At 37.5% G+C, this 15,961-nt stretch overlaps 1 protein-coding gene across 6 annotated transcripts in view; it reads right to left on the reverse strand.

Annotated features, from left to right (window-relative positions):
- PAK3 (p21 (RAC1) activated kinase 3) overlaps positions 1-15,961 on the reverse strand; it is a 267,948-nt gene that overhangs the window by 19,832 nt on the left and 232,155 nt on the right. For all 6 annotated transcript variants that reach the window (XM_040999477.1, XM_040999476.1, XM_040999475.1 and 3 more), the window contains 5 exons: positions 8,052-8,100; positions 7,622-7,734; positions 4,939-5,056; positions 3,420-3,519; positions 2,743-2,939 (listed from right to left, as the gene is read on the reverse strand). In XM_040999477.1, coding sequence (XP_040855411.1) covers positions 2,743-2,939; positions 3,420-3,519; positions 4,939-5,056; positions 7,622-7,734; positions 8,052-8,100 — 577 coding nt within the window. The remainder of the gene's footprint in view (positions 1-2,742; positions 2,940-3,419; positions 3,520-4,938; positions 5,057-7,621; positions 7,735-8,051; positions 8,101-15,961) is intronic.

Consider the following 15,961-nt stretch of genomic DNA (forward strand, 5'->3'; position numbering starts at 1 on the left):
GGAGGAAGAATTCTTAGGACAGTGTTGAATGCAAACTCCACCCATTATTGAGGAAAACTCACTTGGAACATCCTTTTCTTTCTCCTCTCTTTTTGTTCATAATATATTTATATACAAATATGTATATATAAACTTGATATGTTTTATTTTCAAATAACATTTCATAACAATTACATTTCTTATCCTCCCTTTCCATTCTTTTCAGTCATGTACACTCAAGTATATATGAAAATTACACATAACAAAAATTTCCAGAGGATCTATATTACATATGTAATAAATATTATGATATATAAGTACATATATATAAAAACTATAGTAAACTAATCATTGTGATAGATGATTTAAATGCATGATTATTTAGTTTCCAAGGCAATTCTGCAAGATAGAGATTGGCTCAGTTTTACAGATAGGAAACAGGTTCATAAATGTGTTAAGTAAAGCTAGGACACATTCAGATCTGCCTGACCACGAGATTGCATTTTTTTTTCACATACACATGTTACTTTCTACTACTGTCTTCCTTCCACTTTCCACTTCAAAGCCTAAAACGGTGGGCAAGTGGTAGCATTGGAAGAAAGCTCCTTACAGGCTCATGTCATATTTTTTTTTCTCTACAATCTCCCCATGGTTTCCAAATAAGACCATATAGTCTGAGAATTTGTGTTTTCTTTAAGAGAAAATGAGGGCAGTATATTTGCAATCAGAATTACAAAAGAACTTCTGGTGACAAAAGAAGAGGTAGGTTCCAAACAGAGCTGTCTCAATATGGGCTTGTTGATTATTGGAGATCACTTACACCCTGAGAGTAAGGAGCAAAGTTAGAATACATTCTTAGCAATGAAATGAAACAGGTGTGGTCCTTTTGACAGGTTTTTTTGTTCTAATCTTTAATGTTAGATTTCCTGAACCTTGTGGTTTGTTAATGTGCAAGTACTTTGCTCCTTACTCTCAGGGTGTAAGTGATCTCCAATAATCAACAAGCCCATATTGAGACAGCTCTGTTTGGAACCTACCTCTTCTTTTGTCACCAGAAGTTCTTTTGTAATTCTGATTTTTGTTCTAAGAGACAAACTATTAATTATGAGTTCTAATCCCAGGCGACAAGATGCCTGTTAGGATTAAAACTTGTTTCATTTTTGGCAACAATTAGTAGCCTAGCTAGAGTTCAGTTGTAACTGGGGAACTGAAGCAGGCAATAAATGCATTACCGAGACCTTTTGCTGCGCAAACCTATTCATTTAATCCTTACATTTTGCAGGTTGTAAATTACTCTTTACGAGGAAGAAAGCAAAATAGCCATAATCCGTTTAGTGCCTCCAAACTCTGAAGACTTAGAGGCAGGAATCTGTGGAAACAAGAGGCCTGGGCCAAGGTGGTTAAAGAATAAGGGAAAGCTTGTGTAATTATCCTGATGCGCTGGTCCACAGGTCAGGGGGTGGACTTGATTAAATGCATGGAGGACTGACCCACAAAGGGTGGGAAAATGCCCCCTTCGTTTCCACTCAGCCCTGTAGGCAGCTAATCAGTGTGCACATCTCACTTCCAGACTGTTTCATGAGACCAGAGCAATAGCTCATGGCATTCATTAGAGCATTCACTCATATCTGCTATTTTCTAATCAGTGCAGGGACAAGAGGCCAAGTGCCAGAGAGGAATCAGAAGAGGACCAGGATGAGGCTTTCCCTTCTCTATAGATAGGGAGTGCAGCTCCTAATTATAAAATGTCCCACTGCAAAACAACTAGACATTTAGCTTGTAGGTTTCTTTACGCATACAGAAAGCTCCTTATGTTTGGCTTGAATATGGATTTTATGAGCTTAAGGGTAAAATATGTTAGCCCTTTACTAAGGATGATGGGTTTGTATATCAAAGTTAAAATTCAGCTTTAGACCTGTAGTGGTAGTGATGAAGACAATATGCAAAATGTCAGTTCAGTGCATGACTTTTGAGAATAGAATTTGAATCTACTTCCTTTTCATCAACAAGATGCTCTTTATACAAACAAAACCCATCTTCTGACTTGCTTTCATGTCACATACAACAACAAAATAGCTGCTGGGTTACATTTACACTGAGCAAGCATTTATACATTTTACCTCCACCCCTCCCCCACACCATGACCAAAAACTCATCTCTGAATAAAGGCAGTGGGGCTTGGGGATAAAATGGAGCCTCTCTCTTTGAAGAAGTAACAGGTGAAGCGCAAACCTATGATTTTGCAGTAGCAAACTGCGTTACCCAACCCCAAGCACTTTCATTCATTTCCCATTTGACAGTCTTGTAATTTGTGATTTCACCAGGCTGGTGATTTGTCTATCTCTGTGCTCCATTCAATACCCACCAAGCTGCTGTTGCTCAATAAATCATTGCTGATAATGAAGGAAAATCTAATTTAAGAAATTATAGCTCTCTGGAAATGCATTTATTTACTTTGTTAAAGTAATTATAAAGCAACTGTTTCCTAGACAGATCATTTATCCATGGCATGTGATAAAGAAAACACATTTTTTTCTTCCCACATCTAGCTTACATTACACATTAAATAATCTTAATGACCCTTGTAATTAGAAATACAGTGAAAACAATAAGATAACTGAGACATTTTGAGATAAAATTTAAAACTCTCAGAGCAATTTTGAAAATTTTAACTTCTTTCTTATCCTAGGAAAGAAACCATTTTGGTAACTTTTTGTGGAAGCAAACAGTGACATTTTGTCTTTCCCCTGAGTTCCCACTTACCCTGAGTGGATTTTCATTAAGATAAGGAGGTTCGCCTTCCACCATTTCAATTGCCATAATTCCCAGAGACCAGATATCAACTTTCGGACCATATGCTTTTCGAGTGACTACCTCAGGTGCCATCCAATAGGGGGTGCCCACCATAGTGCTTCGTTTACTTTGCTCAGGAGTTATTTGGGCACAGAATCCAAAATCAGCTGCAGAGAAGAAAAATTAGTTAAAACACACCCAAATTGCTTTCCTTTCATAATAGATCACTTTGAGATCTGGCCATACCTTCCTTTGTTAGACACTAAGTTTCCACAACTGCTTGGCTCATACTGTTTTGTTACCTGATCTCAGCTGGCTCTGATTTTAAAGGGTTCTGAACTAATATGATATCATTTTTTTTACTAGACTTCCATCTAGTTCCCTCCCCACTACTGTTCCCTCAAATTTACAGAATCTTTTAATTCAGTATTTGTCATTTATCCATTACATAAGTCACTGGAAACCCTGAAATATTAAATTCAAGAAATCTTGTTACAATCTACAAGGAATGCAGGTTAAACAAATTCTTCATTTCAAACTGGGCTCTAAATGTTCTCAAAATTCACTTTAGGTAGTCACATATAGACACTAGAAAAGCAGAAAGTTCCTGAGTCTCTCTAAGACATCAACTGAATCAAAATACCTACTCAGTTTAACAGAGCCATCCATCCCGAGGAGGATATTGTCACTCTTTATGTCTCTATGGATCACTTGGTTTGAGTGTAAGAAATCCAAAGCTTGGAGGCACTATTGAATCAGAAAAGAAAGTTCTAATTATGTCACAAATATTTTTTTTCCATAAAATTCTACATCTCATTACTAGATACATTTGGGAGAAAGGTATACTTTTATGTTGTCAGATGAAGTAGACTGCTAAAAGCTGTGACACCAACTTTGAACCACTTTACCATTTTACAACAGTGATGTTGCTTAACAATATATCCTTGTTCAGTTGATAAATGCCATGACAGACTAGGCCATGAAGAGTGATGATAGGGCAAATAGCACTAGCCATTCATACAGTCAAACTAACCAATTAATGGAATCAAACTTTCACCTAGTTATCTGGAAGCTGTGGATTGACCTTAACCTTATATGGTAAGCTTCTGTGTACATAGTAAGATTTGATTCTGGAATGAGACTCAGGAATCTGTATTTTAAAATGTTTCCCAAATTATTTCTGATGGACAGCCAGGTTTTAGAACTGTTTGTAGGCTATGAAGTACCTATAAGTACTGTTTGGAAATGCTTTGATATAGTAATACTGGAAGATGGAAACCACAGGTTCAGGATAGAGTATTTCCTGGAATGACTATAGGTATATTTATCCCACAAAAAGAAAATATATTTTTGGTAGATATGTGTATGTGAGGAAAATAGGAATATAGATAAGAAGGGAACATGGGAAGAAGAAATTTAAGTGAACAATTTAATGTAAGAAAAGGAAAGATAGGCTGGGATCACTTAATTATATTTTATCATTGCCTTTCAAATTTCAGAGTTTCTTCTTTCAACTACAGAAAACATCTCCAAAATATACAGGGTACTTCACAATGCCCACAATGAGACTCCAATGAAAGTGTGTATGTTTAAAATATTGAACAAAGTAAACATAATAGAATATCACTAATTTAGCTTGAGACTACAGGCATGGTAGTGTTCCTGGAAAGGAGATAGAACCGCAGGACCCTTGGAAAGCTACCAGGATATTCAGATTGTTTTGTGAAAGTAGCTGCTTTCAGAGCTGAGGGAGGACCTTGTCCTCTGAAAGATGATGGGAACATAAAATGACCTATATAGTTGACATGACTCATAGGCAGAAGAAGATATGTAGTACATAAATATATCCCCAAATCAAAGAGAAGTTCCATGCCAACATCACTGTTTTTCATGTTCACTGAGACATGTGAGTTAAGGTATGACATCTTGGACATAACATGATGAAACCTGACAGAGCCATAGAAAAGCAACTAAAATAAACCAGGATCTGGGAAGGGTGGTGCAGGAACCTGTGAATGGATTAATATTTGAACTGGAGTTAGACTTTCTCAGTGTTCTACCAGTAGAAAAGGTGTGCTATTGTAATTTTGCTGTTATTCCCACTCTGAACATAAGAACTTCCAATTACAGTGTTCTTGTAAACTAGAAAATGCTCTGTTTTCTTACCTCTCTGCAGACAGCTGCTATCTGACCTTCATCCATACAGGTCTCTGTGACCACATCAGTCAAAGAACCACCAGCCAAGTACTCCATCACTACCCATAGTTCATCACCTACTAAGTAGCTATAAGAGGAAAAGAAACAGACTTTGACTTGGGATTAAGGAGAAGGTCAATTGTAAATTGTGCCATGCTAATTGTCTTTCAGTAGTTATTCATGACTTACCCTTAAGTGATCAAATGTAAGGCCGAAGCTCAACAGAGTCTTCCAAATTGGCTAAGGTGAATGTTAGGTTATTCAATTTACCTAAGACTATCTGAAGCCATTTTAGAAGTATAATAGAAGTATTATTTATCTATTTTAATTTAGAAGTTCTTTTTAACCTCCTACTCAGCAAGATACAAGAATAAGAGAATCAAATGATCCCAACGTCCCCATCTTGCACTAAGACCCACATCAACATAATGAAGACTGTATGTATACTGAGTTGTTTATATTGTAGTGCCCATAACATTCACCTGAGATCTTTGCTAAAAATGAAGAATTACCTAGGCTGACACCATATATGGATATTGCGCACAGTGCTATAATGAACACTGGAATACAGGTATTTCTGTCTTATGCTTTTTTTAAAAAAAAATTTGAAATGGCAGATGTGAAAGATCTATTTTCAGTTGTTATGAGGAACCTCCATAATCGTTGCACTAATCTGAACTCCCACTACATGTGGCTTTTTTTCTTACTTTATTTGTATTTCAGTGGCAGAGAGGAAGGAGAGAGAAAGGTGGGGTGAGAGAGAGAGAGAAACACTCCCATTTGGTAGTTCACCCTCCCCCATGTGCTCCCAACGATTTGGGCACTGAAGCTGGTAAATGGAAACACAGTCCAGGTCTCCCCTGAGAGTGGCATCAATCTGATTACCCAACTCATTACTGCTGCCACCAGAGTCTACATTAGTGAAGACTGACATTAGTGAAGATTGAATGAGGAGCAAGAGCCAGGAGCCAAATTCATGAACTCCTTTATAGGATGTGGGACTCAACTACTCTCCTAGCTGCTGGGTCAAAAGCCTGCCTGTCATTCTGCTTTAGCCACTCATTCTGGTTTTGATCTGCATCACCCTGATGACTAGTGAAATTGTGCTTTTTTTAAAATATGATTTTTGCCCATTTCCATTCCTTTTGAAAAATGTTCATTCGGAAACTTTGTCCATTTCTTAAATAGATGGGGTGCTTCTTGGTTGTTATTGTTATCCACCAACAAATTAATGTGGGAAGGCAATATGGGATGTAAGTACAATGGAATATTATTCACCTATGGGAAAAAGAATGAAGTCATGATACTTGCAGTAAAATGGGAAGAAATAAAAGGCATTATGTTAAGTGAAATGAGCCAAATGAAAGTATTACATATTCATTCTCGTGTGGGTTTTTTTTTTGAAGCATTGATGTAAACTTGAATTACTGAGAACTAGATGCTTGGGAGAGTAGGGAGTGAAGAGAGGGTGGTTGGATATGATTAGGAGTAACAGTTCTTAGTGTCATGCAGCAGTGAAGAGACCATAGCTCACAGTGGATCATTATGCACTATATAAAGGAATGAAGGAAAAGAGCTGATAGGCTCCAAATATGGAGGAAGGGTGGCAGGTAGGAATGATGTTTGCCTGACACGATTGGTTTGCACTCTACACACGTGCTGAAATATCACAGTATTCCTTAAAATGGTATAAGTATCAAATGTTAATCAAAAGTGTTAAATGAAACAAGGAGACTCAAACACTCATTAAAATAAAAATTCACAAGCCTCATTTAATCAGTCATGGATAGCAACCTAGAAAGCTGTATTTTTCCAAATACAAATGAAACTTTCACCAAATTTCTCCAAGTCCCTCTGCTGCAGAGGGTCCTTTAAGGACACTTGATAAAACACTAAGATGAAAATCCAAGACTTCTTTTTTCCCTACCACCTTTTCCTCTTTCTTTATCACTGGTCTACCTGGCCCAAAACACCGAAAACAAGATCTTAAGTTTGTGGCCATTGAAGACCTAGCTTTTATTTACCTTATATCCCCACAGAGAACACCACATGTTGGTGCTAAACAAATATTTATCGAAACAGAGTAAGACAGATGTTAACCACAAATGAAGAGCTAGTTCTGTCTTTCAATGCCTATTTATAACACACTATTAATATCACTGGTGAAAAAAACATTAATTACTGAGTTTAGGAAAAGGGTTTGTGATTTAAGGCCGAATTCCCTGGAGCTCACTGTCCATTAATCACAAGCACCCATTAAAGCAGAACCATCGTAGTCAACCTTTTCCCCAAAATGCTCCAACACTGTACTGGCTGCAAGCAAACACTTGAAATGTTATTTTAAAACCCTGCTTTTTTTTGTCACTCGCCATAGGCTATTTCCTGGCAACCTGGAACACTGATCCTCACAAGGAAATTATGCAAATTATTCATGGTTAGAACAAAATCCATAAAATGCTCCTTTACATGTCTGAAGGATGGACAAAGACAAATATATGCAAATTTGGTGATGGATTTAATTGTCTACCACTTTGTAGCATTTGAGAAATTCTTGTAGCATGACTGTTAAAAGTGTAAACCCCAAATTGAATAATTTACCAAGAAAAGAACATCCCGTAAAAGAAACAGGTACCCAATGAAAGAGAGCACTTACCTATCTAAATAATTAACAATATTGGGGTTTTTATTTTCCCTCATGACCAGAATTTCATTAATAATTAATTCTTTTTTGGGTTGCTGTTGAAGGTTCATCTGCTTTATGGCCACCTGAATGATGATTAAAATACAAGAATCAATGATATACCTAATCATCAATGCCAACATTCATATTTCAGACAATACAGAGTGACGCACACAATTTCATTATCTACCAAGCTGTCTCTCTGTGCCACAAACCTATGCTTTTTTCTTCTGTGCTCACACATAAGTAAACCATCCCCTTCAGATGCTGTGGATACTAATAAACTCCCATCTGTACTCAGGGCCACTTACTTTTTTTCTCGAGCAGAGACATCATCAGAGAGGAAATCTGAAAATAAATGCATAAATGAAAACGCAAATCAGGATTGAATGCTGTCACTTACCTCTTGACCTGTTGCAATGTCCAGTGCTGTGTAAACAGTCCCTGATGCCCTGTAAAGGTGAAAATTACAAATGGATAAGCAATTAATATGTGCTGATCAACAAATATCATATGAAAGAAAACACATTTATTTTCAGGAAAAGATCAATGAAGTTGAGATGAAAGAATGAAGTAAAACAAGAACAAACTTTTAAACAAATTACCATAGTGGAAATAACACTTAGTATGAGAGATTTACCCTCTTAACAGATTTTTAAGTGCACAATTTTGAAACAATGATTTTCCACAGTAACTGTGCCTGAAGTGGTCAGAGCATAGCCCCTGAGGTGGCTTAGGAATTCCATGCAGACTTTCTGCCACCAATTCATGAGCCATACACTTTGTGGTAGTGAATGAAGCAAAATGGACTTGCTCCTTATAGAGAGTTCCTAGATATTCTACCAGCATTACAGAACTCTGCTGCAATGAAAGGTTAGTTTAGGTGAGAATGTATCATCTTTTGCTTATACATCATTAAAATATACTTCATTTTAGCGGAGGGCCGAAATGATTCTTTTAAAAGATTTCTAATTCTTCAGAATATTGGCAGTTAACTAACAAATAAGTCACCCTCAACGCTGTACCTGAATGAGAACTACACAAAGCAGTAACACAGCAGCTTTACTATTAATTCACTGCTTTTGCTTTTTGTTAAAAGTTTCAATGGCTTCTATTACGTTCCACTCTATTTTTTTAAGAAAAAAAAGTTATTGGAAAGGCAGAATTACAGAGAGAAGGAGAGTACGGAAATAAAGATCGTCCATCCACTGGTTCACTCCCCAAATGACTGTAAAGGCCAGAACTGAGTCAATCCAAAGCCAAAGCCAGGTGCTTTTTTGGCGTCTCCCACCTAGGTGCAGGGTCCCAAGGCTTTGGGCCATCTTCTATTGCCTTCCCAGGTCACAAGAAGGGAGCTGGATGGGAAGTGGAACAGCTGAGACACAAACCAGCACCCATATGGGATGCCCTCGCTTGCAAGGTAAGGATTTAATCATTGAGCCATTTCGTCGGGCCCACAGTATTTCACTCTATACCAATAAAATATTTAAAAATCTATAATTTCTTAGTAGTACTCATGCTTCTATTTTCACTTCAACTATGGGGTTCTCTTGCTTTGCAAACAAGCTGTATAGTAAAGCTGAATTCATAGCAATTTTCTGTGAACCATAGGTGTATTTTCTAATCCTCTTTTTCTGCTCACCCACAATGGGGGAAAAGTTAATTTCGTTTGTGGCGATTCAGAGAAATGGAATAGAAATTCATCCTATATTCATCAGGCATTATAACACTCACATATCACTATCAAAAGTTCCTAGTGATCTCTCCCTTGTTGTTTTGTTTTCTCAGTCCAAGAATTCTTTTTAAGTTATGTATTTCCTTGTTCTTTCTTATCACTAGATACGGCAAAACATTTCTCATAACCTAGGAATTTCATATATGATCTGCTCCCAGGAAATAGAAAGTGGAGTCTAGTATGAGAAATCTTCAATTTGGGCCCTGTGCAGTGGCTCAACTGGCTAATCCCCCACGTTTCAGTGCCAGCATTCCATATGGGTGCCAATTCATGTCTCAGCTTCTCCACTTCCCATTCAGCTCCCTACTTATGGCCTAGGAAAGCAGTGTGGGATGCCCCCAAAGCCTTGGCATCTTGCACCTGCATGAAAGAAGCTCCTAGGTCCTGGCTTCAGATCAGCTCAGTTCTGGCCATTGCAGCCATTTGGGGAGTGAGCCAGTGAATAGAAATTTTTCTCTCTGTTTCTCCTTCTCTCTGTAAATCTGCTTTTACAATAAAACTAAATAAATTTTTTTAAAATGAAAGAAATCTAGGATTCTTAGTAGAGGGCTGAATATTTGCCCTAACATTAACAAGCTGTGTGAACTCAGGCTAGCCATTTTGCTTTACTAAATTTTAGTTCCCTCACATGAAAAATAGTATTCATAGGAGAATTTGGTACAGGAGTTAAGACAATGTTTGGCACACCTGCTTCTCATAATAGAGTGCTTAGTAATGTTTTCCATTCAGCTTTCTGGTAATATGGACCCTGCAAGGCAGCAGCTGACACTCTAAAGACCTGGGCCCTGTCATCCACTTCAGAAATCTGGATGAGTTCAAGACTCCCAGCTTTGGCCTAGCCCAGACCGAGCTGTATGGGCATCTGGGAAGTGAATCGGTGAATGGAATCTCTTTCTGCCTTTGCTTGTGTTTCTTCACTTTTGAAATAAAATGAGAATTTAAAGTACTTTTAAAACAATAAATTACTAACCACAATAACATAAACATATATTGAACATGTTGTAGGTGTCAGACACTGTACTAGGAACTGTATATAATTTATTTTATATAATCTTTATCATACTTCTCCAAAGGGAGATGCTATTACTCTCATGTTAGAGATGAGGATATCGTGCCCCTGAAACATTAAGTAACCTGTGCATAGTTCAAATATTTACAATCCAAATTTGTCTCAGTCATGTACAAAGTACAGGAAATGGGCTACTTGATTTCTAATATTCTTTTGTTTTATGACATATAATCAAAACTCTACTCCCCTTTCTGTTTGGGCTTTGAAAATCAACTGGTAGTAAATTGAAAAGTAATAATCAATATGTGCCAACTAAAGCAACATTTGGTCATTCTAGAAAATTTTCATCCTTGAGGTGTATGTAAAAAAAAAAAACAACTTATTTTTTTCAGTTATGTTTGTCTCAGATTCTGGGTTCAGAGCACGTATTCATCACTGGTACCAATGAATATCTGTTGAATGAACAAATTGATAAAAATCTTTCAAACTAACAAATATGAAATTACAAAAATGCCTTTTCTTTTTGTGAAGAAAATATTTCCTCTTCTCAAATCTGCATAACATACATCTTTTTTGAAATAGGCTATCATAAGCTCTGAGAAAATATTTAATCCAATTGCAGTATGTGCTTTTAAGGGATCTTTATCTAGCTTATTCCTATGTATTTAGGATATGTATAGGACTCCTAGCTCATTAGAGTATAAAGAACCAATTGGCATAATCTATTCAAGCAAAATTTAGCTCAGATCACAGATGTTTAATATGGTAACTACTATTATTATCATTTGTTGTTCCTCTGGTTGCTACTGGTTTCAGAGGAGGAGGGGTTATTTTGCAGCACTATTGGTTGCCCCAATCCAATGTTACTGCCAGAGCATCCTTGCTAGCATTTGTTCCTATTTCCAGAAGGACTGAGGCTAAGAATGACTCTATTAAAATATTGTTTAGAGGATTCACATCATTTTTTTACCTTAAGGAAATGTTATTTTTTTCTTCTAAGCTCAGAACACCTTAATCAAATGAAGCCGCATGTAGAAAGCCACCATATATTTTTAAAAAGTTTTGCATTTTATTTGAAAGGTAGATGGGCACAGAGAAAGGGAGAGAGTTGACTTTCATTTGTTGGCTCACTCCACAAATGTCTGCAGTGGCCGGGAGCCTGAACCTCAAACCAAGTCTCCCACATGAGTGACAGGGACAGGATGCTAGCTCAAGTTCTATCATCTCGTGCCTCCTAGGGTGCACATTAGCAGGAAAGCAGAGAGCAAGCAGAGGGAACACGTGAATTCAGACACTCCAACCTTAGATACAAGCTTTCCAAGCAGCATCTTAATTATTGTCTCTAACACTTGCCCCTAAAACAAATGAAACAGGAGTTACTCCTGCTAAAGCTAAGCAGAAAAGTCCAAAATGCTTGCCCAGGTTACCTTCTCCATATTTACCCCACCCACCTCCACCACAGTTCACAAAACCATTTGGCACCCAAGGACGATTATGGTTTGGCATCATTGAAGTTTACATTTTAAATCCTTGAGCTGGTTTGTCCCCTCACCTCACTGTGTCTCAGCATTTTATTGTCTTAAAATTGTGAGAGTCCTAGTATTCTGGGCAGTATGGCATTTAGTATTACAAAATTGCCACAAATTTCCAAATACCCAGAAGATTAAAGATATTGAAATTGTGTAGCCATTATTAACTGAAAATTAACTTTTCTGTCATATCTCCTTCTCTTATCTTCTTGCGTATATATGATTGTCAAATGGGAGCCATTTTCTCTCATGCCTATCCTTGCCTCCTGTTTTAAAATGGTGGTATTTTTCCCTATGCCATTTAATACCCCTGGCCAAGCTAAATATGTTGTTAGACAGTTGGCATTCATTGTTGTGACCAAGAAGGCATTGGTATACCCAAATTCCAGCTATTATTGAACCCACAACTCAAGTGCACAAACTTAGGTATTCACAGAGTAAAACCCACCAACTAATGCACAGCTCCATCATAACGCCGCTAATAGTTCTTCTCTCCCCAATTTTGCTGTCTTTCCATATTCAACAATCTAAGATTCAGCTTGTATAAAACTGAATCTGCCCCCCTTCTGTGTCCCAGTCTCCCAGATTCACCTGTGAAAATGCTCTCATGGGCCCACTGCTCGGATGAAAACCACAGTTGTTGCCTACATTCACACAAAACTCTATGTCTGCTTAAAATACTATCATGGGCAACTTTAGTGATCCTGGGTTATTAATTTAACCTCCCTGTGGCTCAAGAATACAGGAAGATTATATACACACACACACACACACAGAAATATATGTATATATATTTATATATGTGTATATATGGCTTACATTATGTATATATATGGTACTTACATTATGTACATTCATAGCTGGCATATCATAATTGCTCAATAAATATTATCTATAATGACAATTACTATTGATTGGTTCTTAATGTAGTCATTAAATTATCAAATTAGAGTCTGAGAATCACTGGGAAGTTCCTTAAATATCTGGGAGTTTTCAAGCAATTTAATGTTTTGAAATAACAGGGACTGAAATAATAGAGACCCTAAGATAAAGCTAATTCAAATGTCACAGTTATTTCTTTTTAGCTAGAATTATATTAACTTGTGATGATGGATATTGCATGCTAGTTAAGGGCTTTCCATAGAAGTTATATTTATTTTTGGTTAGCAAAGTATAAGAAATGAAGTATCATCTAACATACTTTAAGAGTAAAACTTGCTTATGACTTGGCATTTGCAAAGCCAAATAATTGAAGTGGTTCTTGGACAAAAGAGTGGAAAGCTCTCTCCTTGTAATCATTAAAGAACAGTAGTATATACATACTCTCAAAGAGAAAAAAATCTGACCATGTGTCAAACTGACTCTCAATAGATAGCTTTGCAACAGGCTGGAGTATGCCGAAGAATCTCAATGTATATATTTATAAACTACAACTTCAATTCTCTCTTAATAAAACGTGAGTATCATACAACATTTTAGGATAGAAGGATTTCAGAAAGCAAACTAACAAAGACGCGAGTTACAACTCCTAACGCTCTCTTGGACCCAGCACAGTGGCCTAGTGGCTAAAGTCCTGGTCTTGCATGTGCTGGGTATTGGTTTGTACCCCAGCTGCTCTACTTCCTTTCCATCCCTGCTTGTGGCCTGGGAAAGCAGCAGAACATGGCCCAAGGCCTTGGAACCCTGCACATGCATGGGAGATTAGGAAGAAGCTCTTGGCTCCTGGCTTCAGACTGATTCAGCCCCAGCCGTTGAGGTCACTTGGGGAGTGAACCAGCACGTAGATCTTCGTTTCTGTCTCTCCTTCTCTCTGTAAATCTGACTGTCCAATAAAAAAATATATAAATAAATCTTACAAAAAAAATCCTCCTCTTTGCCATAATGAAGTTAGTGTATGAAAATCTTCAACACTGTCAATTTGATTTTTATGCTCTTTACTGAGGATACCTATTATTCCTCCATCCCAGTGATAACAGAATACAGATTGTCAGAGTGGTGACATATGCTTCTGATGGAGATTGTGTGTATTCCAAACCTCAGTCTTTTGGATCGTATAAAACATTGTGCATTAATGGAACTGAAAGGAAACTAGAGATCACTCAGTTCAACCTCCTCATGACAGAAGACAAAGCTAGCGTTCCTGGAGTGAGATGTGCATGGATAATATGAACCAGCTAGTAAGCAACAAAGGTCCCCTGCCTCTGGGGTAGAGATCATTCATTTAACCTATATTGTGATTAAAGACTGAACAGACTGTTCAAGCATTGGGCCTCATCATCAATTACAGTGTGATGAGTCCTTCTGGCTTCTTGGCATCACATTAAATGTCTTATTAACAGTCTCTCCCAGACAGGGCCAGGCACTTAATATTCAAATAAAACATTGGCTTTCAGCCCAAAGGTTCTAAGAAGAAACAAACAATTCATGATTTCTTCATTTGCTGTACAAGACAAGTCAGTTTATCAGCAGCATTTATCACATTTTGATGCTTTCTACTAAAAACCAAAGTCAAGTTGTCATCATGAGTAGTTACCAAAGAAGGAAAATGGTAGGGCTAATAATTTAGATGGATTACTCTCATTCCGGCATGGAAATGGGACAAAGCAAGAAAAGAAGGCAAGGAATTGAAGACAGGAAGAGGCTCTTAGGGAGAAAAACAGAAGGGTACTAGAGGGTTTGACGAGGTCCATCTTGAGCATAGAAGGAATGTATGAGGAAGCTAGGATAGGTAATTTTCCCATTTAGGGTTTTATAAGTACAAACACAAGGTTGATGAAGTCACAGTTAAGAATTGAATCCCTGGGGCCTGGCGGGTGGCCTAGCGGCTAAAGTCCTCACTTTGAACGCCGGGATCCCATATGGGTGCCAGTTCTAATCCCGGCAGCTCCACTTCCCATCCAGCTCCCTGCTTGTGGCCTGGGAAAGCAGTCAAGGGCGGCCCAAAGCCTTGGGACCCTGCACCCACGTGGGAGACCTGGAAGAAGTTCCTGGATCCTGGCTTCGGATCGGCATAGCATCGGCCGTTGCGCTCACTTGGGGAGTGAATCATCGGATGGAAGATCTGCCTCTCTGTCTCTCCTCCTCTCTGTACATCTGACTTTCCATTAAATAAATAAATCTTTAAAAAAAAAGCAAAAAAAGAATTGAATCCCTATTTAGCATGTCAATTTCTGCAGCTATTCCTTGTTGCTGGGAGAGGCTTATTTATTGAAACACTATACAGGAAATCCCCTAATGCTTGCCCTGTACAAGAATTATATGAAGTACATGGTATTATTGTCAGTTTGTAAATGTGGAAATTGAAACTTGGAAATGAAAAGTAGCTTGCACAAGGTTACACAATTAGACAGCAACTAAGCCTTAAAACATGTTAGTATGAATTCACTCTATGCTCTTAAACCACCATCTCCTGTTGTTACACAGTTTTTTTTTTTTTTTTCCAATGATGCTAAGTTCCACTTTGGTGCCTCTTTAAGCTCACACTTGTATCCATTATGTTAAGATACCTCCCTGAAATATTATCTGGTGTCTTTTTCTTTTGCTTAAATCACATTCTTTTTGAGACATTTAGTTTGTCCCAAGGCATACATATATTTGATTCCATTGTGATAACCATATAAAAGATGGTTCTGTCTTTGGATTCAGTTAGAATTAATCATGTGGTTAATAGTGGCCTGTGAATAAAGCTAGCTTTTAAAATGGACTTAATCATCTTCTGGGTGCTATGAAAAGTTTCTGTTTATAGTCCTTTATCTAAAAAATTGTCTCAACATATTAATGCACCTGACATTAAATATGAGGGCATTTAAAAAGTTTTTGGAAAATGGAATTTAAAAGCAATATTTGGAAACCCCAATATGCACAGCATAAATTTTTTTCAAGAAAATAAAGTTTTCTTTCAGTTCCATTTTCCAAAAACTTTGTAGAAGTTTTTTTTTTTTTTTAATTTGGAAGCATGAATGCATGTGTACACACATGGATACCTTCTATCTGCTGGCTTGCTTGCCAAATGCCTGCAACATTTAGGGCTGGGTCTGAAG

This window comes from Ochotona curzoniae, unplaced genomic scaffold (genome assembly GCF_017591425.1).
Source record: "Ochotona curzoniae isolate NIBS_2020 unplaced genomic scaffold, NIBS_Ocur_1.0 scaffold_1852, whole genome shotgun sequence".
NCBI classification, from domain to species: domain Eukaryota; kingdom Metazoa; phylum Chordata; class Mammalia; order Lagomorpha; family Ochotonidae; genus Ochotona; species Ochotona curzoniae.